The sequence below is a fragment of the Mugil cephalus genome, chromosome 7 (assembly GCF_022458985.1).
Source record: "Mugil cephalus isolate CIBA_MC_2020 chromosome 7, CIBA_Mcephalus_1.1, whole genome shotgun sequence".
Lineage (NCBI taxonomy): Eukaryota > Metazoa > Chordata > Actinopteri > Mugiliformes > Mugilidae > Mugil > Mugil cephalus.
The window spans coordinates 2,564,053-2,584,302 of record NC_061776.1 but is presented as its reverse complement, the minus strand read 5'-3'; the positions used below and the strand labels follow the sequence as shown (position 1 = coordinate 2,584,302).

General features: G+C 39.4%; 3 protein-coding genes across 5 annotated transcripts; all 3 read left to right on the top strand.

Annotated features, from left to right (window-relative positions):
- Window positions 1-1,420: 1,420 nt before the first annotated feature.
- On the top strand, window positions 1,421-5,854 carry LOC125010918 (zinc finger protein OZF-like). 2 transcript variants are annotated; one of them, XM_047589866.1, is made up of 2 exons: window positions 1,421-1,966; window positions 3,043-5,853. In XM_047589866.1, the coding sequence occupies exons 1-2, from the start codon at window positions 1,804-1,806 to the stop codon at window positions 4,743-4,745; spliced, it is 1,866 nt and encodes a 621-aa protein (XP_047445822.1). In that variant the 5' UTR covers window positions 1,421-1,803; the 3' UTR covers window positions 4,746-5,853. The 2 variants fall into 2 exon arrangements, with proteins under 2 accessions (XP_047445822.1, XP_047445823.1); XM_047589867.1 differs by lacking the exon at window positions 1,421-1,966 and adding an exon at window positions 2,020-2,120 and having other exon boundaries at window positions 3,043-5,854.
- A 1,041-nt stretch (window positions 5,855-6,895) lies between these two features.
- On the top strand, window positions 6,896-11,194 carry LOC125010916 (gastrula zinc finger protein XlCGF57.1-like). Of its 2 annotated transcripts, none has more exons than XM_047589863.1 (2): window positions 6,896-7,222; window positions 8,201-11,194. In XM_047589863.1, exons 1-2 carry the CDS (start codon window positions 7,060-7,062, stop codon window positions 9,970-9,972), a joined length of 1,935 nt encoding a protein of 644 aa, XP_047445819.1. In that variant the 5' UTR covers window positions 6,896-7,059; the 3' UTR covers window positions 9,973-11,194. The 2 variants fall into 2 exon arrangements, with proteins under 2 accessions (XP_047445819.1, XP_047445820.1); XM_047589864.1 differs by lacking the exon at window positions 6,896-7,222 and adding an exon at window positions 7,556-7,650.
- A 138-nt stretch (window positions 11,195-11,332) lies between these two features.
- On the top strand, window positions 11,333-16,739 carry LOC125010917 (gastrula zinc finger protein XlCGF57.1-like). Its single transcript, XM_047589865.1, has 2 exons — window positions 11,333-11,632; window positions 14,420-16,739. Exons 1-2 carry the CDS (start codon window positions 11,470-11,472, stop codon window positions 16,168-16,170), a joined length of 1,914 nt encoding a protein of 637 aa, XP_047445821.1. The 5' UTR covers window positions 11,333-11,469; the 3' UTR covers window positions 16,171-16,739.
- The last annotated feature ends 3,511 nt before the right edge of the window (window positions 16,740-20,250 follow it).

Below are 20,250 nucleotides of genomic sequence, written 5' to 3'. Positions count from 1 at the left end.
TATGGACCTGAGTTTTCAAACGTTGTTAGATCATTTTGTAACAAATTTTCTTTTTATGTAAAATAGCATTTGCAACGACACACTCTTCACAGATTAAGTGTATTTTTGTCAACCTTTTAGGATCAACCAATCACTTTTTGAAATGATGTCTCATACTTGGCAACAGGGTCAATCACACCTCTTCACTAAGATTAAAGTTTCTGTCCAATCTTTGCTCAGAGTTCTCTTAGAATGTCCTGGAACCACTAAGAATCTAGGAGTTTTTAGGAGCTCACTGAGAGGAATAATGGGGAATACAGGCCCTGGCCATCAAACAGATTGAAGGTGACATCTCCCTCTGCCTGGGACAGCCTTCTAGGTTGTAGCTCCAAGTCCTGTTGTAAGTGGTACCGTAACGGTTGTGCAGAAGCTACAGAACGAAGACAAGATATGATAACCAGACTGTTTTAATGGCAGAAACTCAAAGAATGTGGTTAATAAACAACTTTCCAGAGATTGTAGTATCATGTAAAGAAACTGACAATGTATCTGTGACTTTATTGCATGTTAAACTGTGTGAGCTTGGTTTATGACATCTGGTTTTGACCAGTGTCAAACTGATTATTCAACATGAGGCTGGTAAACTGTGAAGTGGATATGTGGAAACAGAAATGGTCAACTGTGTCAGACACCAATAAACATTTTAAAACTAATCTGCGTTAAGATAAATCCATTTGTAGATTTATGTTTTATCTTTGGGGAATTTATAAACCGATCCGTTCGCGAACTGAGTCGAGTCAGTGACGCAACGCTAATCAGTAGATCAGTAGCATTCACTGACCAGATCACTGTCCTCAATCATTGACTAAATTCCTCCATTTGGTGCAATATAAGCTGAAGACCCAACACAAAGAGATGCGTTTCCAACCTTTCAAATAGAAAAAAGTGTAGCCTATGTGACTGTCTGGTTGTGGACTATTTTTTATTGTACTGAAATGAAAACAAGAAATTATTAAGGTGGAAAATAAATAAATCAAAAGCGAGAAAATGCCATAAAAACTAAGAGTTCTGCAGCCTACATTAAAAATATAAAAAGGCAACATCAACTTAGACTTAAATGTGGGGAAAAAAGAAAATAAATAGCTTAAAGAATATAAAAAACATGCTAAATTTATCTATGTATCCAATTCAATCAATACAATTGTAAATATTATTTTAAATTCATTTTAAGTCTTCTCGATACCCCACCCCCTGCACGTCGCTCACTCACTCGCTCTTCTGTCTCCTCCACTCATTACTTTAAGTGTTCCTAAGTCTCTTAAAATCAGAATCAGAATCAGTGAACCTTTATTTGTCCCACAAATTTGGGAAATTACAGGAAAAAAGAGATGCAGAGTGACGTGAGGAGAGGGGAGGAGAAAAGGCAACCTACACTATGCTCCTGTGTGGAGTATAGTGTGGGAGCATAAAAAAACACCTCAGCAACACAAGCACATAATAAGTACATAAAAAAATAAAGGGGACTGCGTGTGTGCTCGTTTTCGTGTGGATTGACTCAACATTAGCCGATCACCGTGAAGAGGAATAGGAGAACTCTCAGACGGAGTGATTCTATGAATCCCTCACCCCCGAGCTCCACACACACATCCTCCACCGGCGCTATCTGCCGGCCTGCTGCGTCATTGGTCGAAGATTCACGGAGAATCACGAGTCAGAGAACATCCCAACACTAGCGAGTAGTGTGGTTGTGTTTCTTTGTGTGTGTTGAGCTTGAAGACGGGTGTGTCGTGTCGTCAGACAAATCTTTGAGCTGTTGCAGTAACAATGTCTTCAAATGAGAATATGTCAGAATCGATCATCGAACCGATAACTGCTGCTCCCGAAGAAATGTTTGAGAGAACTGTCGTCCAGTCCGAAGAAGACATCGATCATCAGGGCAGACTGCTGGATATCACCTGGAAACCCGAAATGAAGTTACACAAAACAGGTCAGTAGAAGTAGAATGGTCTGAATGAACTAACTAATGAATGGAAACACACAGTATGGAGAAGACGCGAGGACTCAGTTGGAAATGCTTGTGTGTGTTATATTGAAGAGGCTCCGCGGTCGACTTCTTGTACACAACTTTTAAATGTTACCTGGTGCGTTCCTTTTGTACGCAGAAGTCGGTTTTTCTTCTCACAAAATCGTAGAACCCCCACCCCCCGCGTGTAGACATTAATTAGAAGCTCCACTAATGTTCCGTTTATAAGCTCTTTTGGTTAGTTTTTGTTGCTTTAAATCGGTCGTACAGGCAGTATTTTAGATATGCTGAAAGAAATGGTGCTACAATGAACTTTAAGTTGTTCATGTGTTCTGTGGGAACTGCAAGCCCATGTAACGTTAGCGCTAACAATGGCTACAAACAATAGCCTGGTAAGACCAAACCAATGCGAGACAGCATCGTGGCAAACTGTGATTAATGTTGTATTTTAATATTGTATATGTGTATTCCGTAATAACTATCCATCTAGCGTGAATTAATTTTGCCTCTTGAACCAATGTCAGAACTTCTTACTTATAGGTGCATTTGTAGTGTGTTTGCTCCTAAACATTATAGTTACAGCCACATTTCGAAATTGTGTATTCTCATCAAACTCTGTGGTGCTTGAAACTTCAGTGTTACTCCGACGTCTTGTATATGTAGCTTTTAGATGTTTGTCTGCTCAATTTACAGCCATAACACAGGATTATATTTTTTTTCTCCCGGTAAGCCTGATACATTACAGTGTGAGCAAATGGGCAGATATTTTTCTGACTGTAAAGCGTTTTGAGTACAAATGGGTAGAATGCTGTTAGTGAGTCAGATACTATATGAAAACAAGAATATATTTGCTCAGATGTCTTCTCCTTTCATCACACGAGTAACCTTTAGGCTGTGTCTCTTTGTCCCTCCAGACCTCCCACAGCAACATGTCTGTATTTACAGTCGGTACTTGGATTTAAACTAGAACATATTTGCTCTGATGTGTTTTCCTGTCATCACACAAGTATCCCTTAGGCTGTGTCTCTTTGTTCCTTCAGACCTCCCACAGCAACGTGTCTGCATGAAGGAGGAGGTTCTCACTGAGCAGCAGCTCTGTAGCCAGGAGAGGAACTCCAGTTTGGACCAGGAGGAACAAGAACCTCCACAGATTAAAGAGGAACAGGAGGAACTACAGCCCCCACAGTTGAAAGAGGAATATGAGGAACCAGAATTTGTACAGATTAAAGAGGAACAGGAGGAACCAGGACCTGTACAGATTAAAGAGGAACAGGAGGAACCAGGACCTGTACAGATTAAAGAGGAACATAAGGAACTCTGCAACCGTCATTGGGAAGAGCATTTTATACTGAAACAGGAGACTGATTCCTTGGTCGAGACTCATACTGATGAGGAAAGTGAGCACAGTGAACCAGAACCAAACAGTGACCAATCTCGCAGCTCTCTTTTAGCGGAGAGTCCAGATCAGGAAGAGCTGAATCCAAAGAAGAGCCGTCACAGTAACAATGTAGGCAGCTCTCCCATGTCAGAGAGTCAGTGTGATACTGACACAAAGTATATAACATGCGACGTCTGTGGAAAAGCCTATATGAACAATTATATTTTGATGAGACATTACAAACTCCACACTGGTGACACACTGAATCCTTACAATACATGTGATAAAAGTTTACTGAAGGGAAGTGATTCGACTTTGCTCAACAGTATTCACTCAGATGGGAATCCATATTCTTGCAAAACATGTGGGAAACGTTTCAGTAAAAATAGGGATTTGACTACACACATGAGGACTCACACAGGTGAGAAGCTGTACAGTTGTAACTTATGTGATAAAACCTTTGCTCGATGTGCTTCTTTAGCTAAGCACAAGAGGAATCACACAGGTGAGAAGCGTTTCACATGCAAGACATGTGGGAAAGGTTTCTATGAAAACTGTGATTTGACTCAGCACATGAGGACTCACACAGGTGAGAAGCCATATCGGTGTAAAACATGTGGTAAAACCTTCACTCAAAGAGGTAATTTAAAGGACCATGTGAGGACTCACACAGGTGAGAAGCCATATGGTTGTGACACATGTGGTAAAACCTTCAATCACAGAGTTACTTTAATGGATCACATGAGGATTCACACAGGCGAGAAACCGTTCTCTTGCAAGATATGTGGTAGATGTTTCCGTTTAAGTATTTCTTTAATTACACACAATAGGACTCACACAGGTGAGACACCGTACAATTGTGACACATGTGGTAAAACCTTCACTCAAAAGAGTAATTTAATGAACCACATGATGATTCACACAGGTGAGAAGCCGTTCTCTTGCAAGATATGTGGTAAACGTTCCCGTCAAAAGCATGATTTGACTAAGCACATGAGGATTCACACAGGTGAGAAACCATATGGTTGTGACATGTGTGGTAAAGCCTACAGTCAAAAAGGTGCTTTAACAGCCCACATGAGGACTCACACAGGCGAGAAGCCATCTTCTTGCAAGACATGTGGGAAACGTTTCTATAAAAATAGTATTTTGGCTCGGCACATGATGACTCACACAGGTGAAAAGCCGTATGGTTGTGAGACATGTGGTAAAAGATTCGCTATAAGTGCCGCTTTAACAACGCACATGAGGACACACACAGGGGAGAAGCCGTATGTTTGTGGCACATGTGGTAAAGCCTTTGCTGTAAGATATAGTTTAAAGAATCACATGAAGACTCACACACGTGAAAAGCTGTCATCCTGACAATTGATCTAATTCTTTTCGAAGATGTTGATATAAGGTTTGGATTTCAGATACATTCTGGACAAACATGGGTCAATTTCCTCAAGATTCTTAGTGCCGAGAGCTGCCCCTAGTGGCCAAAATCTAACAACAGCCTTAGGACCTTGATGTTCTAACAATTTCCCCCCAAAATTAAGAGTACATCCTGGTAAATACAAAGGGTATTCGTATAGAATTTTTGGTCTTAAGAGAGTTTGTAAGGTGAGATCTAATTAGAGCACTTGGCTCTAAGAGGCTGGAGAGATATTCTCGTAACCCTGAATGACAGTGAGTTAAAAGCAATAGGATCACACAGGAATCTGGCCTGTTAGAAATCACAGACATTGATGAAAACTGTGCCTTTTTTACTGTTATAGTGCAAAATTTACCAGCATGCTAAATGAATGTAAGCAAATAAATATAATTAGCAAGTGATTGCTGTGCATATGGACCCGAATTTTCACATGTTGTGTTTGATCATTTTGTAACAAATTTTCTTTTTATGTAAAATAGTATTTACAATGACACACTCTTCACAGATTGTATGTTTAAGTGTATTTTTGTTGACCTTTTAGGATCAACCAATCACTTTTTGAAATGATGCCTCATACTTGGCAACAGAGTCAATCACACTTCTTCACTAAGATCAGAGTTTCTGTCCAATCTTTGCCCAGAGTTCTCTTAGAATGTCCTGGAACCACTAAGAATCTGGGAGTTTTTAGGAGCTCACTGAGAGGAATGATGGGGAATACAGGCCCTGGCCATCAAACAGATTGAAGGGGACATCTCCCTCTGCCTGGGACAGCCTTCTAGGTTGTAGCTCCAAGTCATGTTGTAAGCGGTACCGTAACGGTTGTGCAGAAGCTACAGGACGAAAACAACATATGATAACAAGACTGTTTTAATGGCAGCAACTCAAAGAATGTGGTTAATAAAACAACCTTCCAGAGGTTGTAATATCATGTAAAGAAACTGACAATGTATATGTGACTTTATTCCATGTTAAACTGTGTGAGTTTGGTTTATGACATCTGGTTTTGACCAGTGTCAAACTGAATATTCAACATGAGGCTGGTAAACTGTGAAGTGGATGTGTGGAAACAGAAATGGTCAACTGTGTCAGACACCAATAAACATTTTAAAACTAATCTGCGTTAAGATAAATCCATTTGTAGATTTATGTTTTATCTTTGGGGAATTTATAGTTAATATACTTGAAGGATATTGACGATATGACCTCAAGTGAGATGTAAAAATGTAGCGGAACAAAATGTTCTCTCCTCCTCTGACGGACCTTTATAGTGGGACACTAGGCGGAAGGGTTTTTTTCTTTTTTCTTTTTTTATTTAAATCACACGAGTAGTAGTGATGGGAGCCAGAGCTATTTTGACTGTGTCGAATCGGTCGAATCTTTTCATTAAAATTATTCGTACAGTTGATTTGTTCGCGAACGAACCAGTAACCGATCCGTTCGCGAACTTAGTCGAGTCAGTGACGCAACGCTAATCAGTAGATCAGTAGCATTCACTGACCGGACCACTGTCCTCAATCATTGACTAAATTCCTCCATGTGGTGCAATATAGGCTGAAGACCCAACACGAAGCGATGCGTTTCCAACCTTTCAAATAGAAAAAGTGTAGCCTATGTGACTGTCTGGTTGTGGACTATTTTTTATTGCACTGAAATGAAAACAAGAAATTATTAAGGTGGAAAATAAATAAAAAGCAAAATGACAAACACTATTGTAAACTCTGTACATTTTAAGATATGAATGAAATATAAACTTAAATGCAATCAAAACTAAAAAAAAAAAAAAAAAATGAATAAATCAATAAATATAGAGCTCGTAGTTTATTGCAAAAACATAATATCAAAAGCGAGAAAATGCCATAAACACTAAGAGTTCTGCAGCCTTCATTAAAAATATAAAAAGGAAACATCAACTTAGAGGAGAAAAAAAGAAAATAAATAGCTTAAAGAATATAAAATGCGAAATCTATCTATGTATCCAATTCAATCAATACAATTGTAAATATCACCGATGAAGAGGAATAGGAGAACTCTCAGACGGAGTGATTCTATGAATCCCTCACCCCCGAGCTCCACACACACATCCTCCACCGGCGCTATCTGCCGGCCTGCTGCGTCATTGGTCGAAGATTCACGGAGAGTCACGAGTCAGAGAACATCCCAACACGAGCGAGTAGCGTGGTTGTGTTTCTTTGTGTGTGTGTGTTGAGCTTGAAGACGGGTGTGTCGTGTCGTCAGACAAATCTTTGAGCTGTTGCAGTAACAATGTCTTCAAATGAGAATATGTCAGAGTCGATCATCGAACCGATAACTGCTGCTCCCGAAGAAATGTTTGAGAGAACTGTCGTCCAGTCCGAAGAAGACATCGATCATCAGGGCAGACTGCTGGATATCACCTGGAAACCCGAGATGAAGTTATACAAAATAGGTCAGTAGAAGTGGAATGGTCTGAATGAACTAACTAATAAATGGAAGCACACATTATGGAGAAGACGCGAGGACTCAGTTGGAATTGATTGTGTGTGTTATATTGAAGAGGCTCCGCGGTCGACTTCTTGTACACAACTTTTAAATGTTACCTGGTGCGTTCCTTTTGTACGCAGAAGTCAGTTTTTCTTCTCACAAAATCGTAGAACCCCCACCCCCCGCGTGTAGACATTAATTAGAAGCTCCACTAATGTTCCGTTTATTAGCTCTTTTGGTTAGTTTCTGTTGCTTTAAATCGGTCGTACAGGCAGTATTTTAGATATGCTGAAAGAAATGGTGCTACAATGAACTTTAAGTTGTTCGTGTTTTATATGGGAACTACAAGCCCATGTAACGTTAGCGCTAACAATGGCTACAAACAATAGCCCGGTAAGACCATACCAATGCGAAACAGCTTCGTGGCAAACTGTGATTAATATTGTATATGTGTATTCCGTAATAACTATCCTTCTAGCGTGAATTAATTTTGCCTCTTGAACCAATGTCAGAACCTCTTACTTATAGGTACATTTATAGTGTGTTTGCTCCTAAACATTATAGTTACAGCCACATTTCGAAATTGTGTATTCTCATCAAACTCTGTGGCGCTTGAAACCTCAGTGTTACTCCGACTTCTTGTATATGTAACTTTTAGATGTTTGTCTGCCCAATTTACAGCCATAACACAGGATTATATTTTTTCTCCCAGTAAGCCTGATACATTACAGTGTGAGCAAATGGGCAGATATTTTTCTGACTGTAAAGCGTTTTGAGTACAAATGGGTAGAAATCTGTTAGTGAGTCAGAAACTATATGAAAACAAGTTCATTCCCCATTTACAGTTGGTGCTACTTGGATTTAAACTTGAATATATTTGCTCAGATGTCTTCTCCTTTCATCACACGAGTAACCTTTAGGCTGTGTCTCTTTGTCCCTCCAGACCTCCCACAGCAACATGTCTGTATGAAGGAGGAGGTTCTCACTGAGCAGCAGCTCTGTAGCCAGGAGAGGAACTCCAGTTTGGACCAGGAGGAACAAGAACCTCCACAGATTAAAGAGGAACAGGAGGAACTACAGCCCCCACAGTTGAAAGAGGAATATGAGGAACCAGAATTTATACAGATTAAAGAGGAACAGGAGGAACCAGGACCTGTACAGATTAAAGAGGAACATAAGGAACTCTGCAATCGTCATTGGGAAGAGCATTTTATACTGAAACAGGAGACTGATTCCTTGGTCGAGACTCATACTGATGAGGAAAGTGAGCACAGTGAACCAGAACCAAACAGTGACCAATTCTTCTCTCCCGACTCTCTTTTAGCGGAGAGTCCAGATCAGGAAGAGCTGAATCCAAAGAAGAAAGGTCACAGAGACACAAGTCACAGTAACAATGTAGCCAGCTCTCCCATGTCAGAGAGTCAGTGCGATACTGACACAAAGTATATAACATGCGACATCTGTGGAAAAGCCTATATGAACATTTATATTTTGATGAGACATTACAGAGTCCACACTGGTGACACACTGAATCCTTACAATACATGTGATAAAAGTTTACTGAAGGGAAGTGATTCGACTTTGCTCAACAGTATTCACTCAGATGGGAAGCCATATTCTTGCAAAACATGTGGGAAACGTTTCAGTAAAAATAGGGATTTGACTACACACATGAGGACTCACACAGGTGAGAAGCTGTACAGTTGTAACTTATGTGATAAAACCTTTGCTCGATGTACTTCTTTAGCTAAGCACAAGAGGACTCACACAGGAGAGAAGCGTTTCACATGCAAAACATGTGGGAAATGTTTCTATGAAAACTGTGATTTGACTCAGCACATGAGGACTCACACAGGTGAGAAGCCATATCGTTGTAACACATGTGGTAAAACCTTCACTCAAAGAGGTAATTTAACGGACCACGTGAGGACTCACACAGGTGAGAAGCCATATGGTTGTGACACATGTGGTAAAACCTTCAATCACAGAGTTACTTTAATGGATCACATGAGGATTCACACAGGTGAGAAACCGTTCTCTTGCAAAATATGTGGGAGATGTTTCCGTTTAAGTATTTCTTTAACTGCTCACATGAGGACTCACACAGGTGAGACGCCGTACAGTTGTGACACATGTGGTAAAACCTTCACTCAAAAGAGTAATTTAATGAACCACATGATGATTCACACAGGTGAGAAGCCGTTCTCATGCAAGATATGTGGTAAACGTTCCCGTCAAAAGCATGATTTGACTAAGCACATGAGGATTCACACAGGTGAGAAACCATATGGTTGTGACATGTGTGGTAAAGCCTACAGTCAAAAAGGTGCTTTAACAGCCCACATGAGGATTCACACAGGTGAGAGACCATCTTCTTGCAAGACATGTGGGAAGTGTTTCTATAAAAATAGGGATTTGGCTCACCACATGTGGACTCACACGGGTGAGAAGCCGTACAGTTGTGAGACATGTGGTAAAAGGTTCACTGTAAGTACTGCTTTAACGAAGCACATGAGGATTCACACAGGTGAGAAGCCATTCTCTTGCAAGACATGTGGGAAATGTTTCTATGAAAACTGTGATTTGACCCAGCACATGAGGACTCACACAGGTGAGAAGCCGTATGCTTGTGGCACATGTGGTAAAGCTTTTGCTGTACAATGCAATTTAAAGACTCACATGAAGACTCACACACGTGACAAGCTGTCATCCTGACAATTGATTTAATTCTTTTCTAAGATGTTGGTTTTGACTTCAGATACATCCTGGAGAAACCTGGGGCAATTTCCTAAAGATTCTTAGTGCTGAGAGCTGCTCCTAGTGGCCAAAATTTAAGAACAGTCTTAGAACCTTGATGTTCTAACAATATACCCCCCTAAAAAACAGTAGATCCTGGTAAATACAAAGGGTATTCGTAAAGAGTCTTGACTCTTAACAGAGCTCGTAATGTGAGATCTGATAAGAGCACTTGGCTCTAAGAGGCAGGAGAGAATGACTGAGTGAATTAAAAGCTACAGGTTTGATCACGCAGGAATCTGGCCTGTTAGAAATCACAGACATTGATGAAAACTGTGCCTTTTTGTTTTACTATTTTTGTGCAAAAATTACCAGCATGCTAAATGAATGTAAGCAAATAAATATAACTATTAGCAAGTGATTACTGTGCATATGGACCTGGGTTTTCACGCATTTTTCTTCAACAATTTTCTATATTTAAGTCTATTGATTTGATGGACCATTAGATGCTCAGCACCAAAAGTGTATTTTTGTCTGCCTTTCAGGATCAACCAATCACACTTTTTGAAATGATGTATCATACTTGTCAACAGGGTCAATCACATCTCCTCACTAAGATCAGAGTTTCTGTCCGATCCTTGCCCAGAGTTCTCTTAGAATGTCCTGGAACCACTAAGAATCTAAGAGTTCTTCGGAGCTCACTGAGAGGAATAATGGGGAATACAAGCCCTGGTCATTTAACAGATTGAAGGCGACATCTCCCTCTGCCTGGGACGACCTTCTAGGTTCTAGCTCCAAGTCCTGTTGTAAGCAGTACCATTTTATGACCACTTTAACGCAACGGTTGTGCAGAAGCCACAGGACAAAGACAAGATAAGACAAACGACAACCAGACTGTTTTAATGGCAGGAACTCAAACAATATGGTTAATAAATCAACTCTTCCAGGGGCTGTAGTACCATGTAAAGAAACTGACAATGTATCAGGGACTTTAGTGCATGTCAAACTGTGTGAGCTTGTTTTATGACATCTGGTGACATCTGGTTTTGACCAGTGTCAGACTGAACACTCAACATGGGGCTGGTAAACTGTGCATATGTGGAAACAGAAATGTGGAAAACAGACTGTGTCAGAGTAAATACATAGACACACCAATAAACATTTAAAATATATATAAATATAATAAATGCGTTAATATAAATACGTTTGTTGATTTTTGTTTTATCTTTGGGAAATTTAGAGTTAATATTCCTGCAGTAAATTGATGAATTGAACCGAAGTGACATATACAAATGTGTCGGAACGTAATGTTAACGCTCCTCCTCTGACGGAACTTTATAGCCGGACACCAGGCGGAAGTGGGTTGTTTTTGAAATAATCCCGTGAGTAGAAAGGTTGTGTTTCTTTGTGTGTGTACTGAGTTTATAGACGACTGTGTCGTGTCGTCAGGTAAAACTTTGAGCTGTTGAAGTAACAATGTCTTCAACTGAGAATTTGTCAGAGTCGATCGTCGAGCCAATAACTGCTGCTCCCAAAGGGATATTTGAGAGAACTGTCGTCCAGTCCGAAGAAGACATCGATCATCAGAGCAGACTGCTGGATGTCACCTTGAAACCCGAGATGAAAATAAGCAAAATAGGTGAGTAGAACTAGAATGTTCTGAATGAACTAACTAATGAATGGAAACACGCAATATGGAGAAGACACGGAGAACTAAACTGGAATTGCTTGTGTGTATTATATTTAAGAGGCCCGACTGTCAACTTCTTTTACACGCAACTTTTACATATTACCTGCTTCATATGGTGCGTTCCTTTTGTACTCAGAAATCGGATTTACTCCTCAGAAAATCGTAGAGTCCTCGCTTCCCCCGAGTTGAGTTTCCAAGATGGCCGCCCCGTGTGTTAACAGTAATTAGAAGCTCCAATAATATTCCGTTTATTAGCTCTTCTAATTATCTTGTGTTGCATTAAAACGGCCGTACAGATAGTATCTTTAGACAGTATTAAATGGTGCTACGGCGTCATTCAAGTTTTTAATGTGTTATATGGGAACTACAAGCCCATGTAGCGCTAACAATGGCTAAAAACAATAGCCTGGTGAGACCGAATCAGTGTGAAACACCATCGTGGCAAACTGTGATTTGCAGTGTAATTTTTTTCTACATGTCAATTAAACACCTTTTTCTTGTTAAATTTCGTGTCGTGTAGTCTTGTAGATTCCATCACTGCAAATCATTCTAAGGCTCGGCGTATTGATCTTAATATCGTCACCACGGCCAGTATCGATATCGGGGACATACTTTTGTTACAGTTTCTCTTCTATATGTCTAGCAAATTACTCGTCACAAAGCTAATGCGAGCGCAGCTTCTCCCACTTCTGCGGTGAAAATTAATGAGCCAACATTTCCCTCTCTGAGCAAATTGCTTTGGTTTTACTTCTTTTGCTCATCTGACTACGGATACTGACTTTATTTTCCATTGGCTGTTGACATTGACATATTTATATTTTTGTAACATTTTTCCTTTTTGTTATTTTGCACTAATGATTTTTTTTTTCTAAAATAATTGCTATGTGTAGTGAAAAGGGACTATTTTAAAATTGATACTGTAATTACTTAAGAACGGTTTATTTGGCTTAATATTTGTCCTGTATTTTATCATAATCATAATCAACAAACTAAAGGCAACATTGCGAACTTATTAAATCATCATGACGTTTCAAGAAAAAGTATTAGTAGTATCGGTACTTGGTTTCGGATTGACACCAAATTTACCAGTATCTCCCAGCTCTAAACACATAAATTGGGTAGTCATCGCAGCCCATGCGAGTGACACACGGGTCATAAGTGAAATGCCATACATCGGCCAGACGCCAGGGCGCAGCATCAGAACCGGGACATTACCTGTGTCTGAAATCATTCACTCACTCACCCCCTAACCCCTACTCCTATGTAGGGTTACACTACATACTGAGCTCAATCCCAACAGCTTTCAGACACTACACGTATCATTGTTTAATGCTCAGTTAATGACATCACTGCTGTCACATCTTTAGGTGTCAGACTTCCACAGCTCCCTTTTGTAAGAAAATGTGTGTGATGTACATAATAGAAAAATAGATTTATGTTTTTAAAAAGTTATAAAAATGTGCCTCACTAACAGCCATTGGCACGGCAGCTAGCGACACAATGCATGATGGGATATCCACCACCCGTTGAGTGACCTTCAGATGGTCTTTTCGCAATGCTTTATGGGAAATTTTGACTAAAATGTAGGACTTGGAATTTGATCGCTATGGTTTTGGACACCACTGTAAAATGGGCCCTGTATAGGGGGTTTGGGCAATTTTGGACACAGCCATTGTATTAACGGCTCTGAGGGGTGGAAGTCGCAAAAATATCAAATATTTACTGAGGAGTAGTGCAGTATTTTATTGTGAGTCGTCTTGATTTATTTAAAGCTGTATTCAGTTTCCGTCCTTATTTATTTATGAATAAGTGATAAAGGGGTAGAGAGTTTTACTTCCACCTCCTTTTCAGACAGTACTGTTTAGTTGTTTTCGTTACCGCTTTCTATGAATTTCAAAGGTTGATGAAATCCAATGAAATGTAGAAACGTCAAATGATAGAAGCTCAAAAAAAAAAAAAGGAGAAGACTCCAGTTGACAGAAAGCAGTGTTTTCAGTACTGATGATAATACACCAAAAACGCTTCTCTACTCTACTCAGGTATAGTACTTAATGTTTACTTCACCCTAGGTAAAAAATGTCGTCGCTGTAAAACTTTGGTCTTTGGTTTTGGAAGATTCACCACATATCCAATTCTGTATCAATCTTGTTTGACACGTAATTAATGAGTTCATTACATGCATTACATGCCGTAATTCATCTAGCATAAAGTAATTTTGCCACCTGAACCAATGTCACAACCTTTTACTGATAGGCACAACTGACTGCCATTTGTAATATGTTTGATCCTAAACATTTTACTCATAGTCACATTTACAATTAGTCTATTCTCATCAAACTTTGTGGTATTTGAAACTCCATTGTTACTCTTCTTCCTACTCCACTTCTGACACCATATTATATTGACGAGGTTGGGCCACCGACTTCTTATGTAACTTTTAAGTTTTCGTCTGCTCAACAGCCATAACACATAATTCTATTTCTTCTCCCAGTATTACATCTATGGGTACTTCCAAGGCTCTCAAGCCTAATACATTACAGTTTGAGCGAATGGGTAGATATTTTTCTGACTGTAAAGCGCTTTGAGTACAAATGGGCAAAAAGGCGCCATGTGAAAATAAGGGAATATCCCATTTGCAGTTGATGCTACATGAATTTAAATTAGAACATATTTGCTCAGATGTTTTCGTTTCATCACATTAGTATACTTTTATATTGTGTCTCTTTGTCCCTCCAGAACTCCCACAGCAGCATGTAGGCACAAAGGAGGAGATTCTTACTGAGCAGCAGCTCTGTAACCAGGAGAGGAACTCCAGCCTGGACCAGGAGGAACCAGAACCCCCACAGATGAAAGAAGAACAGGGGGAAACAGAACCTCCACAGATGAAAGAGGAACAGGAGGAACCAGGACCTCCACGTGTCAAAGAGGAACAGGAGGAACCAGAACTTATACAGATTAAAGAGGAACAGGAGGAACCAGAACTTATACAGATTAAAGAGGAACAGGAGGAACCAGGACCTGTACAGGTTAAAGAGGAACAGGAGGAACTCTGCAGCCATCGCTGGGAAGAACATTTTATATTGAAACATGAGGCTGATTCCTTGATGGAGACTCCTACTGATGAAGAAAGTGAGCACAGTGAACCAGAATCAAACAGTGACCAGCTCCTCTCTCAAAACTCTCTTTTAGCTGAGAGCCAAGATCAGGAAGAGCTGAAGAAAGGTCACAGAGACATAAGTCACAGTAACAATGTAGCCAGCTCTCCCATGTCAGAGAGTTGGCGTGATACTGACACAAAGTATATAACATGTGACGTCTGTGGAAAAGCCTTTAAGAACACTTATATAATGAGGAGACATTACAAACTCCACACTGGTGAGACACTGAATCTTCACAATACATGTGGTAAAAGTTTGCCAAAGGGAAGTGATTTGATTTTGCTCAACAGTATTCACCCAGGTGGGAAGCCATATCCTTGCGAAACATGTGGGAAAAGTTTCAGTCAAAATAGGGATTTGACTACACACATGAGGACTCACACAGGTGAGAAGCTGTACAGTTGTAACTTATGTGATAAAACCTTTGCTCAATGTACTTCTTTAGCTAAACACAAGAGGAATCACACAGGTGAGAAGCCATATGGTTGTGACACATGTGGGAAAACCTTCAGTCAAAGAAGTACTTTAATTGAACACATGAGGACTCACACAGGTGAGAAACCATACAGTTGTGATACATGTGGTAAAACTTTCACACAAAGTAATCATTTATCGAAACACATGAGGAGTCACACAGGTGAGAAGCCATTCTCTTGTAAGACATGTGGGAAACGATTCAGTTACAATAATGTTTTGACTAGTCACATGAGGACTCACACAGGTGAAAAGCCGTACAGTTGTGACACATGTGGTAAAACCTTCACTCAAAGGAATCATTTATTGAACCACATGAGGATTCACACAGGTGAGAAGCCATTCTCTTGCAAGATATGTGGGAAACGTTTTGGTCAAAATACTGTTTTGACTAAGCACATGAGGATTCACACAGGTGAGAAGCCATATGGTTGTGACATGTGTGGTAAAGCCTTCAATCAAAGAGGTACTTTAACGGACCACATGAGGATTCACACAGGTGAGAAGCCGTCCTCTTGTAAGACATGTGGGAAATGTTTCAGTCAAAATAGTGCTTTGACTAAGCACATGAGAACTCACACAGGTGAGAAACCATATGGTTGTGAGACATGTGGTAAAAGCTTCACTGTAAGTACTACCTTAACGAAACACATGAGGACTCACACAGGTGAGAAGCCATTCTCTTGCAAGACATGTGGGAAATGTTTCACCCAAAAGAGTGTGTTGAATAAGCACATGAGGACTCACACAGGTGAGAAGCCATACGGTTGTGACATGTGTAATAAAACCTTTAGCCTAAGTAGTACTTTAACAAAGCACATGAAGACTCATGCAGGTGACAAGCTGTCATTCTGACAATTCATCTTATTCTTTTCTGAGATGTTGAAATAAGGTTTTGACTTTTGTGGGCTCATTTTTAAGTATAGCTTACAATTAATGTAACAAATTTTCTTTTTATGTGAAATAGTATTTATTTAATGACACACTTCACAGAGATTGGATTCTATGTTTAAGTTCATTGATTTGACCGATCAGAGTTTCTGTCTGAGAATGTCCTGGAACCACTCCTAAGCTAAGCGTCTGTTGTAACCAGTACCATTTTACTACCACCTATTTTGTTAATGTAAAGATTGTGCAGAAGCCATGGGGCAACAACATGATGAGACAACCAGACTGTTTTAATGGCAGCAACTCAAAGAATCTGGTTAACTCTTCCAGAGACTGTACTACCATGTAAAGAAACTGACAATGTATCCGTGACTTTTTTGCATGTCAAACTTTGTGAGGTTGGTTTAGGACATCTGGTTCCGAGCCACTGTCAAACTGTACATTCAATTTCAGGCTGGTAAACTCTGCAGTGGATATGTGGTGAATCTTCCAAAACCAAAGACCAAAGTTTTACAGCGACGACATTTTTATTGGTGAAGTAATTAATACTATACTGAGAGTAGTAGAGTAGGTTTTTGGTGTATATCATCAGTACTGAAACATGCTTTCTGTCATGGATTTCTTTTTTTTTGAGCTTCTATCATTGACGTTTACATTTCATGGATTATCACTTGAAATTCATAGAAAGCGGTAACGAAAACAACTAAACAGTACTGTCTGAAAAGGAGGTGGAAGTAAAACTCTCTACCCCTTTATCACTTATTCATAAATAAATAAGGATTATCATCAGTACTGAAAACGCTGCTTTCTGTCAACTGGAGTCTTCTCCTTTTTTTTTTTTTTTGAGCTTCTATCATTTGACGTTTCTACATTTCATTGGATTTCATCAACCTTTGGTGTTTGTATGATTGTAAAACTAATCAAGCTAATTAAATTTCTGTTGTCTTGATTTAAAATGCACATTATTTTTGATTAAACCTTAACACAGGTCTTACTTCATGTTAATATGACACAATGGGACATTTTAAACATTTACATTTGGTCAAAGGGGGGAACAGCAACAAATAACAATAATAAAAAAAAATAGAATATAAAGTAGTGGTTGACAATTAGAAATAGTTTGTGAAGTGATGGCACAGACAAGTATATCATAAATAAAATATAACGACGACATTTCAGCACATTACTGCCACACTGGAAAAACAATGGGTGAAAGTGAGTTATCATTTTCATTATGATGTGAAAATTGATCCATTTTTCTGACATGGCAGTGATGCTATTCTGCGTATATATATTTTACCATGAGGTCAAAGTAGTTTTATTCTGTTCTGCAAAGTGTGAACGGAAATGCTTCAGTTTCACTGCTATCAATTCTAACAATTTCACCACTGATGGTATTTAAAGAATTAAAATGTATCCATTGCCAAGTGTGTTCATCTTAATTATTTTCCACCCACAGTTTTCCCATTAACATTTATGTTAATGTTGTGTTATGTTGTGTGTTATCTCTGAAAATTGTAGTTAATTTATTCAGATTGACCTAAAATTCCATAATTTGTCCACCAAGAGGATTTGAACACACAAAATAAAATTGCATTGATTTGCATACAGTTTTGTGAGTTTTATTCAGTTTCTGTACACTCTTTATGTTCCAGGTCAAAAATGTCAGATCCTTAGTAGTGAATGGGGGAGAAAACAATTAGTGTATAAACCGATCTCCTCATTTGTCAGATGGACATACACGCTTTTCACCCACCATTCTCCTCTTCCACGCTAGGTGGCGATACGTGTCTTTTCAGCGGGTTAATAAAACGTTAATACAGCTCGTTTTCCGGTTGACCTATTACGTCATATAATAAACAAGAGTTGTTCATGCAGCAGACTGGCATCTCAAACAACAAACAGCTGGATAATACTACATTTTTAAATCTTGCACTTAATGTGCGCGCTACTTCTGGTGCAGGTAAGATATCTTCTTCTGCGACCGGCTTTCTTGGATGTTTTTGTTCCGGGGTCACGCACCAGCGCATGTTTTCCTGTTATACTCCGATTAAGGCAATAATTAGTTTTTTTCATGTGGTGGTTGCGTCTGCCGTCTTTTATGGTGTGGTCTGCTGGAGCAGCAGCATCACTGCAGCAGAGGGAAAAAGACTGAACAAGCTGGCGAAGAAAGCCGGCTCAGTCCTGGGCTGCGGTCTTGAGCCTGTGGAGGTGGTAGGGGACAGGAGGATATCCCCCCTGCATGAGACTGTCAGAGCCCTGGAAAGCTCCATCAGCGCCAGGCTTCATCATCCACATTGCCCAAAGGAGCGGTACCACAGGTCCTCCCTCCCCTCTGCTGTCAGACTCCACAACCAGGTCTGCTCCCAGTAGACCCACAACTACATATATGCAATATCCCACTTAATGTTCAATATCCTTTACATGTACTTGTGCAATACTCCTCTAAATCTTAACCACATCTACATATACCTATATTTTGTTTATACACCACGCCATTTTTTGTACTGTCTGCATCTCCCTGCCAACGGGAGATGTGTGAACATATACGTACATTTATATTTGTTTACTTGAACACTGCCTTGTTTGTATAGATTTGTTTTGATTCCTGTTAATGTTGGATTTTTGGTGTAGGTTTTACAAAAAAGACAGTGGTTGTTTCTTTAGAACGTTTACTGCATAACAGAACAGGCAGACTAACAACAGCACGAGTCCCAGTCTCTATGCCCTGGAACCCAGCATGCACCTGTGTTAACGTCATCCTTTAACCAGTAACATTACACCACATCCCCCCTTCTTTAAGACCAAGCATTGTCCTTATCTATGGGCCTTTGTTAAAAGTTCAGGAAGATATCCCCAAAAGGAAAAAAGGACAGGGAAGAGGAGTACGGCAAAAGGAAGAAGACAATTTTCAGAAAATGCAGCGTTCCAGTTTTAGGGACCTGATAACCCACTTTTGCGGATCTGTTTTTTTTTTTTTTTTTTCACTAGTGCGCATGCATGAACGTGCTTGCTGCCTGTTACTATCGCTCCTGCTGATTTCTAACTTTTTCTTATTTTTCTTATTATATATATATATATTAACTTGTTTTTACTATTTTTTGCACTACAGAGCGCCACAGGAAATCATTCCTGCCTGAGGCCATCAACCAGTACAACTCCTCACTCTGACTGTGCATAACCCTTATTTATAACCATATTCATATAGATAATGTACAATAACTCAGCTGCTTTATTTTCACATACATTTCCTTATAGGACTCTGGACTCACCATGTGCAATAATTTCAGTGCAATAATATCCCTCTGTGCAATATGCAAAGTTATTATAGAGCAACAACTCGGGAACACAGGTTCACTTATGCTTGTACATGTTGTTATACTTCAGTTTTGTACATTGATGCGTGTATTCTTACTGTAATTGTCTACTATTCTTACTTATTCTTATTGTCTACATTGCTCTTTGTTCTTAACACTGGTACATTTTAAGTCAGAGCTGCTGTAATGAAAAGTAATTTCCCCCTGGGATCAATAAAGTAATTCTGATTCAGATTTTTCTAGTGTGTCAGTGACGTGCTGAAATGTCCTCCTTATATTGCATTTATGACATACTTGTCTGTGAGGTCAATTCTCTAACCAACCTCTGCCTATTGACTAATAATCTACTTTATATAGATTATGGTATAGAAACGTGATGATCTAAATTTGATTGTTATGTGTTGTAGTTCCTTCCTTTGACTAGTAGAGGACAGTAAATGTTTAAAAATGTCCTGTTGAGTGTAAACCTGACATGAAGTAAACTGCCATTAAAACTGTGTTGCGGTTTTATCACATCAGTGTGTTCGTTAATTCTTCTGGAGAAAAAACACTAAAACGACTTCTTGCTGTCAATTTAAGCTATTTATTCAAATATATATTGGAATATAGAAATTCATGCGGAGGGACCTTGTCTTTTCAGTTAACCTTTGCTAACGTCCCAGAAAAGGTTGATTTTCAGTAGTTTCACACCATTATAACAGTTTCAACAAAATTAACATGATTGGTTGGT

What these genes read in the sequence shown, in the direction of transcription:
- LOC125010918 (XM_047589866.1), top strand. Translation starts at nt 1,804, where the DNA reads ATGTCTTCAAATGAGAATATGTCAGAATCGATCATCGAACCGATAACT. An exon ending in AATGAAGTTACACAAAACAG is followed by an intron (nt 1,967 to 3,042) that starts GTCAGTAGAAGT and finishes TTGTTCCTTCAG; the next exon opens with ACCTCCCACAGCAACGTGTC.
- LOC125010917 (XM_047589865.1), top strand. Translation starts at nt 11,470, where the DNA reads ATGTCTTCAACTGAGAATTTGTCAGAGTCGATCGTCGAGCCAATAACT. An exon ending in GATGAAAATAAGCAAAATAG is followed by an intron (nt 11,633 to 14,419) that starts GTGAGTAGAACT and finishes TTGTCCCTCCAG; the next exon opens with AACTCCCACAGCAGCATGTA.
- LOC125010916 (XM_047589863.1), top strand. Translation starts at nt 7,060, where the DNA reads ATGTCTTCAAATGAGAATATGTCAGAGTCGATCATCGAACCGATAACT. An exon ending in GATGAAGTTATACAAAATAG is followed by an intron (nt 7,223 to 8,200) that starts GTCAGTAGAAGT and finishes TTGTCCCTCCAG; the next exon opens with ACCTCCCACAGCAACATGTC.